Source organism: Meriones unguiculatus, chromosome 19, assembly GCF_030254825.1.
Source record: "Meriones unguiculatus strain TT.TT164.6M chromosome 19, Bangor_MerUng_6.1, whole genome shotgun sequence".
Lineage (NCBI taxonomy): Eukaryota > Metazoa > Chordata > Mammalia > Rodentia > Muridae > Meriones > Meriones unguiculatus.
This window is the reverse complement of record NC_083366.1, coordinates 32,314,404-32,327,373: the sequence shown is the minus strand read 5'-3', so window position 1 is coordinate 32,327,373 and position 12,970 is coordinate 32,314,404. Positions and strand designations below refer to the sequence as shown.

General features: G+C 41.5%; 1 protein-coding gene across 7 annotated transcripts in view; it reads left to right on the top strand.

Moving 5' to 3' along the window:
• Hecw1 (HECT, C2 and WW domain containing E3 ubiquitin protein ligase 1) overlaps positions 1 to 12,970 on the top strand; it is a 302,639-nt gene that overhangs the window by 94,937 nt on the left and 194,732 nt on the right. For 2 of the 7 annotated variants that reach the window (XM_060372933.1, XM_060372934.1), the window contains exon 2: positions 6,689 to 6,746. The exons of the other annotated variants lie outside the window; for them this stretch is intronic. In XM_060372933.1, coding sequence (XP_060228916.1) covers positions 6,720 to 6,746 — 27 coding nt within the window. In that variant the 5' untranslated portion in view covers positions 6,689 to 6,719. The remainder of the gene's footprint in view (positions 1 to 6,688; positions 6,747 to 12,970) is intronic. 7 annotated transcript variants of the gene reach the window in all.

Genomic DNA, 12,970 nt, shown 5'->3' with positions numbered 1-12,970 from the left:
TGGACAGTTAGAAGTGGGAGGAAGCAGGCAGCAATGAAGCTGGTGGTAAGAGCGGGGCCAGAGCTGTTCCTCATGTTTGTATAAAATAAGTCTGTAGCTGGTACTTGGGACGTGAGCCTAAAGTGGCAAGACACTAGAGCAATGAAGTAACGAAAAGAGTCTTCTCAGTTTGTTTGTTTCAATTTATTTTCAATTTTTTTATTTCAATTTATTAATTTTTTCTTTATGTTTTTATTAATTACAGTTTATTCACTTTGTATCCCAGCTATAGCCCACACCCTCGTCCCCTTCCACTCCTACCCTCCCTCCCTCTCTCTTCTCCTCCCATGCCCCTCCCCCAGTCCACTGATAGGAGAGGTCCTCCTCCCCTTCTATCTGATCATGTCAGCTCGGTGTCCAAGTGGGTTCCCTAGTAATGGGAACAGGGACTATCTCTGACATAAACTCAACGACCTGCTCTTTGATCACCTCCCCCTAAGGGGGGTGCAGCCTTACCAGGCCATAGAGGAGGACAATGCAGACAGTCCTGATGAGATCTGACAGTTTTTTTTGTTTTGTTTTGTTTTTTAATAAAGCATTATGCCTATTGTAGAGAATGTATCTGGGGCAAGGGTGAGAATGCCGACCCACTGGAACTGACTGGAACTAGGTGAGGAAGAGGCTATACAGGAGGCAGCAAAAATAGTGAGAAGCAGATGAACTCTAAAAAAATAAAATGTAGAGTTAGATGATCTCAGACAAAAATTATGGTGTGGGAGATATATAGAATTGATGTAGAGTTCTATGTTCCTGACAAGCATTGGGTAGATGGAGGGACTATTCCTAAGTCTAGACTTTAGAAAAATGACTGGGCATGAGGACAAAGACTCTGGGCTTGGCCAGGGTGCTAGCAGGATACCCCCAGTGTGGGGGTACTAGGCTTGAACTCCAAATGAGTGCTTTAAGCTGTCACCACTGTCTAGGAGTTGACAGTGTTTGACAGAAGGCTTTCCTGGTTAGTTTTGTTTCTTTGTCAACTTGACACAAGTAGAGTCATTTGAAAGGAGGGAAACTCATCTGAGAAAATGCCCCTACCAGATTGGCCTATGGACAAGCCTATGGGGTACTTTCCTGGTTAATGGCTGTTGTGGAAAGGCCCAGACCACTATGGGGGTGGGGGAGGCATGGGGTGGTGCCACTCCTAGGTTGACAGTCCTGGATGGCATAAGAAAGTAGGCTAAGCAAGCCATGTGGAGCAAGCCAGTAAGCAATGTTCCTCCGTGGCTTCTGCTCCAGTTCCTGCCTCGGCTCCCCACAGCCAATAGATATGTAAGCCAAATAAACCCTTTCCTTCCTCAGTTGCTTTGGGTTGTGGTGTTTTATTACGGTATTAGAAAGCAACTTACGCCAAAGGCTACACACATGAGCATGCACCACTAGTGTAAGTTTTTAAGGTCCCAACAGTCTCCACATGAGAAAAGATGTTCTGATAAGTGAAGAGACTTCTAAGGGATCAAGCAGGAAGCTAGCGATGAAGCTAGCAGGAAGCTACACCATTACATCATAATGGTGTAAAGGGCTAGAGAAAGGGATGTCATGTGATGTCCATTATTCCTGAGAACCCAGTATCACCTGTTGTGATGTCAAACACAGAGAAGGACTTAGAACATAGCTGTTACATTTGCTCAGACCATAGTTAGGAACATAACAAATGCACCAAGAATGCAAACTTTCTATGACTTTTCTGCTGTGTTAGCTGCTGCTACTGCTTCTTCTTCTCCTCCTCCTCCTCCTTCTCCCCCTCCTCCTTTTCTTCTTCCTCTTCCTCCTTCTCCTCCTCCTCTTCTTCCTCTTCATCTTTCTTCTTAATATTTTAATTTTTGACATTATAATACATCAACATTTCTTCCTTCCCTTTCTTTTTCTCTCCAAACTCTCCCACAGATCTCTCTTTGCTCTTTTTCAAATCCATGGCCTCTTTTCCCCCTAATTGTTATTTCATGCATATAAGTTCAAGTATATACATTATACATATATATATTCCTAAATATAACCTGCTCAGTCTGAATTCTATTACTTGTATTTGTGTTTTTAGGGCTGACCATTTGGTATTGGCTAACTAATTGCTGTGTTCTTCCCTGGGGAAGACAATTTCTCCCATTTTCTGCATTTCTTTGTTGCTTGTAAATCTTTGCTTAAATGTAGAGGCCTTGTGGCCTTTTCCCCCACCATCCACTTTGATATGTCTGTTGGGGTTGTCCTTGCTCAGCTCGGGTTTTCACAGACATGATGGAGAGACTTTATGTGTGTAGCTTCTGACATTACTAAGAGATGAAATCTCAGCACAAACTCCATGATCTAATGGTTTACAGTATTTCCACCCTTTCTTTCACAATGTTCTCTAAGATTTAGGTGTAAGAGCGTTTTGTAGATATATTAGGACTGGGCTCCACATCCCTGTATTTTGATTGTTTGTGGCTTTCTGTAGGAGACCCTGTCTGTTGCAAAGAGATGTTTCCTTCATGAGGGGTAAAAACTACACTTATCTGTAGATATAAAGACAAATGCTTAGCCTGTTGTTAGAGATTTATGGGGTTGGTAAAATAGCGGTTGTAGGTTCAGCTCCAATATCCATGACTTCACTAGCACTGAATAGTTAGCTAGGTTTCCAGTACAGTTACTGTTCTCCCATTTTGTTTGGTAGGTCTTAATTACAATTAGAAAGCACTTGGTTACTACCAAGGTATGCATGCCACTACTGAACCCTTAGGGTTATTGTTGCAGGCTGGTAATTGATACGATTCATAAGCATCATAGATGGGTAGGATGGTTAGTTTCCTCTCTTCTTTGAAAGTTTGCATGGTGCCTTCTGGTACCATGAAAGCTAGTCCTCCAGGAGGAGTCGTTCAGGTCAGTTCTAGCTCGGGAGTTTCTGGGCTGCTTTTTTGAAATACCTGGTATCTTCAGCAATAGGAACCTACTTTCTACATCTGGGGGCAACCAAGAGCAACAGAAGAAGGCTGAATGCTTTGAGTATCTTGGACATCCCTGATCACAACTAAAAAGGGCTTCTCCCACCTAGTATTGTTAGGTTTTTCTAGGTGATCTTTGGATTTTGGAGAGAACATTGTCAGCACAGATAAGAAAATTTCATTAAAACTATATATGTATATTACTATAGAGAACTATGTATATTAGAGTTTTGTTTTAGATAAATAGTTAATAGCATGATTCTTTATGGCCTTTCAGACATCCTTATTGTTATTTTACCCTCATCTTTCCTTCTTCTGTATTGACCTCCCTCCCCCAGTCTCTAAAGAGCCACCTCTTTTCACATTTCCCCTGAAGAGATCATTTATATATAAACACATTTGTCAGCAAAGCTTCAAATTTCAATAGGGTTTTGAAACATTGACATCATATGATGCTTTTTTTCTCTTCTGAAACAAGGTCATTTTAATTAATTTCATGTTAACTTTGACGTCAGAGGACAAATAGGGCATTCAGTCAAAATAAAGAAAGACTCATGAACCAAAATGATACCTAGATTTCATAAGCATTTTTCTCTGACTGGCTTCTCTCTGTTTAGTTTTTAAAAGAGTCGCTAACATGTTAATAATTGGCTGTTGCTGAATATTTCTTTTCTATTGCCATGACCAAATATCCTAACCAAAAGCAATGGGGCAGGGAAAGATTATTTCAGTTACAGGTTACAGTCCATCACTGAGGAACATTGAGGCAAGAGCTCAGTCAGGAACATGAAGCAGAAACGAGGAAGAAACACTGCTTGCTGGCTTCATCCTGCTTAGCTAGTCAGACTTGTCTGACTAGGGAATGGAGCTGCCGGGTGTTCACTGAGTCCTCCTACATTAGTTAATAATCAGGACAGTTCCCCTATCCCCTGCCACATATCTACAGACCAGTCTAATCCAGGGGATCTTAACTGGGTCTCCCTTCTCAGATAATTCTAGGCTATGTGGAGTTCACAACCAAAGTTAACTAGGACACTCTACCCTTGTCAACCTGACACACAAACACATTACTCTAATCCATAACCATTCATTCCTTGTTCCCGAGATCTCCTGTTTCGATCATACTATTTCAAAAATTCTACCGCTTTAAAAATATGTGGTTTCCTTAAAAATTCAGTCTCCTAATAGGAGTCTTGCAGATTAATTTTTAAAAAGCTACATACTTATGATTCCAAATGGTGCATTAAAGCAATCAGATAAAAGCAAAACCAAAATGCAGCAGCGTAAATCTAAATCCTATAGAACACTGCCTAACATCTATGATTCACGGTATAGTTCTCTGGCTCCAAAAGGGCTGGTGCACTTTTGGAGCACTTCTCCAGTTCTGCCTTGTGCGGCTTAGATAGCTTTTCTTATAAATTTAGGCCAGCTCTACTTCAGACCTTCCAACTGCCCTTGGCAGATATCTTGCTATCATGGATATTCAATATCCTGGCCTTCCATTGCAACTAATGCTGCCTCTTCACTAATGGCCTTCCCTGCCCTCTTCACAGGGAATTCAGCCTTCCCAAGATTCAGCTGCTCTCCATGACCCCTTTCATCCCTTTATAATCAGTGTCACCTGGGCAACTCTTTCATACTATTTGCTAAGTTATGCTGCCAGATTGAAATGCAGTCTTGGCCTCCAAAGTAAGACCATAGCTTCTGTGTGCCAACCCTGATGAATAACTTTCCTATTTTCCCAATGAAGCACAGATTTCTTCTGACTTGATCCCTTGTTAGTTGTAGCTGATTCTCAGTCCCAGCTGATCACACGTTAGGCACCACTATGTCACACAAACACCACCCAGCCCAGTTATACGGTATACAGGTCTTTACTTTCCTCTGAAACCTTACATGTCAGGCCCCCATTGGTTGTTTTTCTCTCAGAATTCTTATAGCCCAAACTCCCATTACCACAATCCATCACACACACACACACACACACACACACACACACACACACACGTTACCAGAACTCAATGGCTTTTCCAGATTAAAGTTCCAAATATTTCCAACAAAATTGTCCAAACGGTCAACACAAATTGTCCAAATTGTCATCACAGCAACACCCCACTCTTGGTATCAATTTCTGTTATATTTTATCTTCTGTTGCTGTGAAAAAACAATCTGACCAAAAACAACTTAGAGGGGAAGTGGCTTTATTTCAGCCTATAGGTTATAGTCTGTCTTAGTTACTATTCTATTGTTAGGAAGAGACACCATGACCAAGGCAGCTCTTAGAAAGCATGTAGTTGGGGACCTGCTTACAGCTTTATAGAGTTATTCCATGACTATCATAGACGGAAGCACACAAGCATGGTGTTAGAGCAGAAGCTGAAAGTGTCTACCCTGATCTACAGGCAGCAGGAAGAAAGAGTGGCACCAGCTTTCAGACCTCAAAGCTCTCCTCCAATGGCACACCTCCTTCAAGGAGGCCATACCCACTCCAACAAAGTCATTCCACCAGTGCTTCCCAAACAGTTTTACTCTCTCTTCACTAACTATTCAAATATATGAGCCTATGGGGTCATTTTCATTCAAACCACACACTCTAGCATTTAAGGAACTTGAAGCAGAAAACATAGAGTATATTGTTTGCTGACTCATTCATGAGCTCAAGTTTAACTAGCTTTCTTGCAAAGCCTAGGACCACCTGCCTACGGTATGGTGTGGCCCCCAATATCACCTGCCTAGGGTATGGGTTGGGTCCCTCATTATCACTTAATAGTTGTTCCAGGTTGCGTATGTTGCTCCGTTAAACCACTCTGACCCACGACAACGCGGGGAAGGAATGAGTTTACTTCAGCTACAGGCTATAGTCCAGCATTAAGAGAAGTCACGGCAGGGACTCCAGCAGGAACTTGAAATGAAAAACCACGGAGGAATGCCACTTGCAGGCTTGCCCACAGGCTCCTGCCTAGCCAGCTTCCTTACCCAGTCCAGGACCCATGCCCAGGGTATGTACCACCCACAATAAGCTGGACCCTTCATTTAAGCTAGCAGTCAAGTCAGTCCTTCACAGACATGCCCTATGGGTATCTCAATCTAATCTGACCAGTTCCTTTACCAAGGAGCCCTTCTCAGATGACTCTAGGCTGTTAAGTTGACAAAACTAACTAGGACACTGGACTTTTGTGGTGATAGGACTTTAATGGAAAAACCTCTGTAGACAGTAAGTACTTCCTATTTAATCTTTCATATCTGACAAATGCCTGAATAAATAAAGAGATGAAGTCCATGATAGGTTTAGCAGTTTAATATCAGACAGTTCCTTTGTGGTGAGGAACACTAGTGAGTAGCACATATCTGTGGATTCTTTTATGTAGTTTTATTAAAAGACTTTCTTAAAGGACTAGGCAGACAAAAATTCCCCTCACTTGTAGATCCCCAAGAGACCAACTCTTTGTTTGTTAGAAAGAGAAAACATAATTTCTTAATATTTTTTTTAGTTCTCAAAGTTGAGTGTTAAAATAAAAAAATCAAATTATTTATGGCATAATTATTTGCAAATTTTTACTTATTTACTCAAGCTAATTATGATTGTTAATGTGGCTTTCTTTTTTCCTTGTACATGTTTTTCTTCTCTGAGCAGAGGATGTTGGTGGGAGCGGGGCGTATTCCTCTGTGTGGGTGATGTCACTGTCTCTCTCTGCTTGGAAAACAAGCTAAGTTAACCTCGTTGGACTCTTCCCCAGGAATTGATGCGCATACACGTGGTGGTTCACTATGCTGCTGCACCTGTGTAGCGTGAAGGTCAGTGTGCTTTTCTGATTATAAGAAACCATCCATGTCATTCCATTATAATCCCTCCCACTCATAATGGAATGTGCCTGAGCCCAGGGACCATCGGCGCTGCCCAGCCCGGAATTTTCTCAAGTGCCGTCTCAATAATTGAGATCTATCACCCACCCCTTCCATGGCCTGCATCTCCCAAGAATCCCACTGTGCTCCATTTTGAGATGATGTTATTTGCATGTCAAGTCCTTCTTGTGTGATGTGTGTGTGTGTGCCGTTGTCAAAAGTAAATTTTTATGTGGAATCAATTGCTCTGTGGTGGTCCTTTAAAAGTTACATACACTAGGCCTTAGGTAATATGTAACAATTAATATGGGCACTGGCTATATGCCTTGGGAAAAGAGCAATGCATTTTCTTCACTCAGAGTCAGGAATTCTGGGATACTATTGGGCAAATAGAATGGGCCTCTTGCTTTTGTTTCTAGGAGCTTTTCATGGAAGAAAAGCTCAACCAACTTCTCTCAGATTTCCTGCCAAATCCCCTTCTTTTCCTTTTGCTGTGTCACTGTTAGTAAAATCCCTTCCCAGGGAGAGACATACCAATGTCTCTCTTTTCCTAAGCTCCCAATGGCAAACCCAGGCATGATTCTGCAAAACTTCACTCTGGGAAGCCAGTGAGTTTATTACAGAGCCTAGGTGAGGGGTTATTAATGGGGGTGTGGGCACTCCTCCTCCACCAGGGTTGCACCTGAAAAACCTTATCCAGCAAGAATGACGGACTCCCCTTATCATCATAGATGGAGCCTGACTCCTCTAGACTTTCTGGCCTCTGTAGACTCTGGCCCCTCTCCTGAGCTGCTTGAATTTCCAAGTAGGGAACAGCTGGATACTCAGGTGAGAATCTCATAGCCCACTCTGCCTCTCTCTGCTGGGGTTTAAACCATCCACAAAGAATGACTTTCTTGCAAGGCAGAGAGGTACAGGTGAATTCCCCCAGATGGTGGCTGCTTGGCTCAGAGGACGATCATATCAAGGCAGTCATATCTTCAGTAATAGCCCTGGCTATCTGGAATGACAGCTCACAGGTTCTAAGCACCATGCATCATGATTTGCACTGCATTTCCCCCCTGTGAGCTCGTTTCCTAAGAGGTAGCTGGGATTATTGTTCCTGTTCAATATGAGAAAGAGCCCGAGCTGCTCAGACTGGAACAGATGCTGCAAAGTCTCAGTTGGTGAGAAGCAATGCTTCAAGTGTGGTCCATACATCTGAGCTGGAATCCCTAACTCCTGGATCCTTGAGCTGCTTCGGCAGTAGTTCCGCAGACAGGCACTAAGGGAAGCTTTGCTTAAAAACTATATAAATGCTTTCATTGCATAGTGCTTTGGAAATTTACTAAGCACAACAGTCTGAATATTTAACTAGTTCTTGAGTTAACCATGTAGGAAGAAGAACAAAGGCCCTTGATGTTCACTGTGAGATGGTTTGTGATGCTAGCGCGCGCGCACACACACACACACACACACACACGTAGCTTTCATCCAACACGGGGCATTGCTGCTATCTCCTGTACAGGGCAACTCTCTTCCTTAGAAAGTTATGAGTAACACACCTAGAGCATGAGCACATTATGTGTTAGGTTGAGAAGCTCTGAATTTCTGCTCAAGCCTGAACTGCTAAACACCCAGGGGCAGGCTTAGCACAGAAACCTTAGCGCAGTGCCCCCTTTCTTACTGAGAATGCTCATCATCCCATGGCTCCTGCGACACTACCATGTCAGAGGCCTTACCCTGTTCCTTTCCTCCAGCATTTTCCCCAGTCTTCCTCATTTAGAAAGAGATTAACTCTGGCTAAGTTTCCCCTGTTGCACAACACACCAATCTTTTTTCTTGCCCCTGAGCTTTGCACTTGTTCTTTGGCTGGAAAGGGACAGAGAGGGAGAGAGAGACAGAGAGAGAGAGACCTTAAAAAGAATCAAGTAGCACCTTTGAGGTGTTTTTCCTCTGAGAGGGCATTCAAGTCTTAGTTTTGGTATCAAGGGTATGGGATGGGGTGGGGAGGGCTGCTGCTGGGATACTAGCTTCTTTTGTCTAGAACCCAGGATTTAGCAAAGATACACAGTTACAGAAGAAGTGGTTTATTAAGAAATAGTACACTCGCAAGGAGTGGAAAGCAATCCAAAGCAGAGAGACAGTTAGAGACTCGGCGACTGATACACAGACGACTAGAACTGTTGTGGTTGTTTGCACAGTGCCAGTTTTCTTGGTATGTGTATTTGCAATCTTTCTCTCTGCAACATGATTTCCTTGGCATATTAATTTTATCACCATTTTTGTAGGCCATTTGCACTGCATCTGTTATTGTCCTGCCTTAACTCCTCCCTGAGAGTTCCAGAAATCTGATGGGTGATATCTGCTCATATCTCCTTCTTGCTGTTGAAATGTGTTGACCTTACCTTAAGAGGACCATAAAGCTCTTTTTCTATTCTATCCAGTGGCTAGCGTAGACTATTTGGATCTACTATGCTGGAATCTCTATATCACAAAGAAGTTATTCTGTAACTGCTATATCACAAAAGACTTCAGTTTCTCAAAGAGGTTAAAAATACAGGGTCCAAACATGAGTTAACATCATTGTACCAAGCAATAGTTCCTCAAAGTCTAAGAGCCAGGAAAGCCATACCCTATATTATGCCAAGAGAACTGAAAAAGTAAATACTGATGGTTATACTCAATATATAGAGTATGTAGCACAAAGAATTCCAAGAAGGGAATTAAAGGTAGAATAGCTTTAAAAGGAAAATGAGATTGTAATCATCAAGTTTATATTATACCAACTTGCTGAAAGAAATAGGGAAGAAAAAAAAGCACAAAATAGTGTTGCAATTATGGATGCATTCATAAATATGATTTATCTGTGTGTTTAATAAGTTGAGACTGCTTTTATTGTTTAAAGAAAGTTTTCAATTATCTTTCAAAAATATTTTTATTTATGTGTGTCTGAGAGAGACTCTATATGAGTTTTATAGACACCACATGTGTTCAGGAGCCTGGGGAGGCCACAAGAGGGCACAGGATGCCTGGACCTGGAGTTACAGGTGGTTATGAACCACACCATGAGGCCGCTGAGAACCAATTCTGTGTCCTCCGCAAGAGTACTGAATGCTCTTAACGGCAGGGCCACCTCCCTAGTCCCTTGATGTTTTAAGTCTTTTAACACCTCTCAGTTATAAGCAGTCTATATTTAAGATTTAAGATGTTTTTAAAGGCAGTGATGACTCAAAAGGGAGAGATTATGTTTCAAATAATAACCGTTTTAGTTATTTCAGTCAGCATAGATCATCCCCTCTGATGTCAGCAAACATCAAAAGATGTATGTATCTTTGACAAGACTCATCTATCAGCATGCCTGTAGGTGCTGTAGATTATGAGAATGCTGGATAGCTGCATGTTTTGGAACATCTAGAAATGTAAGCTGCTATGCTTGCTTGGCATATTGCTGCTCTTAGCTAAGCTTAACCTGTGGGGCAGCTCTAAAGCTCCCATTGTGAACTAAAAGGAACTTGAGTTAACAATTTTATTTCATGTGCCCACTCCTTTATAAAGCAACTTGCTACCACATAAACAATACAAAAAACACATATATACAATACATGTATACATATAACCATACATAAAGTTAGATATGAAAATCAAAGATTTTTATAGCTTTTATTTATACTTATGGTCCTGCTGGAGCCAGAGTCCTGAACAGCGGGTGCCATCTGCCTATCTGCTCTGTCTTTCTTCTTTGTCTCCCCGAAACAAAGAAGGCTTGCTGCCCAGTGACCTCTGGTGTCCTAGCACTTTCTGCTCCTGATGAAGCCTGAGGCCTCAGTTTTCCAAGGTTTTCAGTTAGACTCTTGATGTTATCATTTTCTCTACAGCATTAAGCAATCCTTAATCCAAAACCTGTACTTCTAAAACCATGACAATTCCTAGAAACTACATAGAAAACTTAGATCTAAAGTCACAGAGCCTAAACTGATAGTTTCAATTAGATGCACAGTAGAAGCAAAAACAATGAAATGTGAAACTTGTTGTGAAGACGTTAAGGCAAAGTCTTCTTTCCCCTTTTCCCTCTTCAAGTGATAAACAGTAGAAGGTGGCCTCCTGAGAAAACCTCCGTTTTCTAAGGGGCTCGCCTAGCCTGAAATAGGGCAGAATTTTCTTCCTCCCCTTGAGTGACCTCTCTGTTCTCATTATTCATGAGAAGAGTCTCTCTACCACCTTGCCACATCCACAGATCCCTGCTGAGATACTGTAATCATAGAGATGTGTTCCTTATTTGGGACGGTCAGTATATTGGGTGAATGGTTAATGGGATTTTGAGCAACTAATCCATTTGCGTATCTCCTAGATCTGCTTCTCTTCAGGTGTGCAAAGAGTAGGATAAAATACAGGTTTTTCCATCCTTAGGCCAAACCTCCCATTAACTGGCCAGATGATCTCAAAATAAAGTATTAGTCTTTTCCCCCTTTAGAATAAAATTCCAATTCTGTACTGTAACAAGAAGTACAAGAGGTAGAGAGAAGAAACGGGGCGGGGGTGGAGGGGCTCAGGAGTACAGGAACAGCCCTGTCAGCCAGTGGAAAGTCCTCAAGACTGCCTGCTGTTGAGAGCATTCCCAATTCTGTCACACTCAGGCATCCCTGCTGAACTGAGTGTGATACACAAGAGGGTTAGAACATGTTTTGAGATCCCAGTCCCTGGGCTTATTTATCCTAGGTTTTAATTGATCACTTTCATTGTCTTTCCAGAGACCAAGGCCTTCAATCCTGGAATACAAATCCTTACCACAGACATTTCTGACGTTATTTATTGACCTTGGAAGAGCAATGTCTCTTTCTCATAGGACACTAAAAAGGCCCATGTGGTCAGGTTTGCCTGAGAAGCCTCCTGTCTTCATGAAGAGTCTGATCCTTTTCCAGATTGCCATACACATTACAAATACAAATGGAGCTGGGCAAAGGTGGAGCATGCCTTTAATCCCAGCACTCAAGAGGCAGAGGCAGGAGGTTCTCTATAAGTTCGAGGCCAGCCTGGTTTACAAAGTGAGTTCCAGGACAGCCAAAACTACACACAGAGAAACCCTATTTCAAAAAAAAAAAAAAAGAAAAGAAAGAAAAAGAATTAATTGGCAGGGTTTTGGTTTTCTTGATTGGTTTTTTTTCCTCGTGTTAAGGGGACAAAAAAAATCCATACCACTAGGACTATTCCATCTCTCCATGCTTGAGTCTGCAGTCTCATGGGTTTCAAGAAAGGTGGAAGGAGGAGCAAAGGAAGAAAGTGGCTGCTGAGAAAGGCACAGCTCCTAGGAAGATGGGGGAGCAAGCATTCTAGGCTAACTTGAAGTTTTGGTCCTTCCAGGGGAGCTACTGTGGAATGTGGGTGATGCATGATATTTAAGTATTCCATGATGCATGAGCATGCGTGTGCGTGTGTCTGTCTGTCTGCTGTCTGTCTAAGTTTCTAACCTAAGCTTATGGTGAAAGTATTTCACCATGAGAGTCTTTGAGTAGTGGATGCCATAATGTCTCTTAAATACATCTCAACACATGCATAACTTCCCGTTAGGCATACCCAGAAATGAGCAAAAAAGTTAACAGGTTAGCAGGGTTACTCCCAGTGGGCTCACCAAAGGACACTGGTGGATGTTGGGGTTCAATGGCACCCATCAGCATTTACAAGTCTTTGCTACCATTACCTATGACTTTTCTGGAGAAACAAATGACTATAATTATTTTCTCTCTAGAAACTATGTTAGAAGAAAATCCTTATTTAAAATATACAACTAATATAGAATTTTGCAACTTAAGAATATTTGTCTTTCAACTTAACAGATGATATTTTATATAAATAAACTATATTTTTAGTAAACTATTTTTAGATGCTTAGTATCACTATAAATTACTTGAGTCAAAGATCATGTATCTTTGAATGGTCTATAGTAGCCAATGTACGTTAGTGTTTTATGAGACATTTAATTAACCCAGATATACAATTTAATAGATTTCAAGAAGTTAACAGTACATAAGTTTATAAGGTGAAACAGTGTCAATTTATCACAACTTTGAACAGATAAGAACTATATATTTATAAAACAAATGAAGATCATATGCTTTTATTTTAAGACTTAAAAACAATCAAACTTGCTTGCTACCTCATTTGTAAACCAGCAGCAAGAACTTTCTAGCCTCCATTAC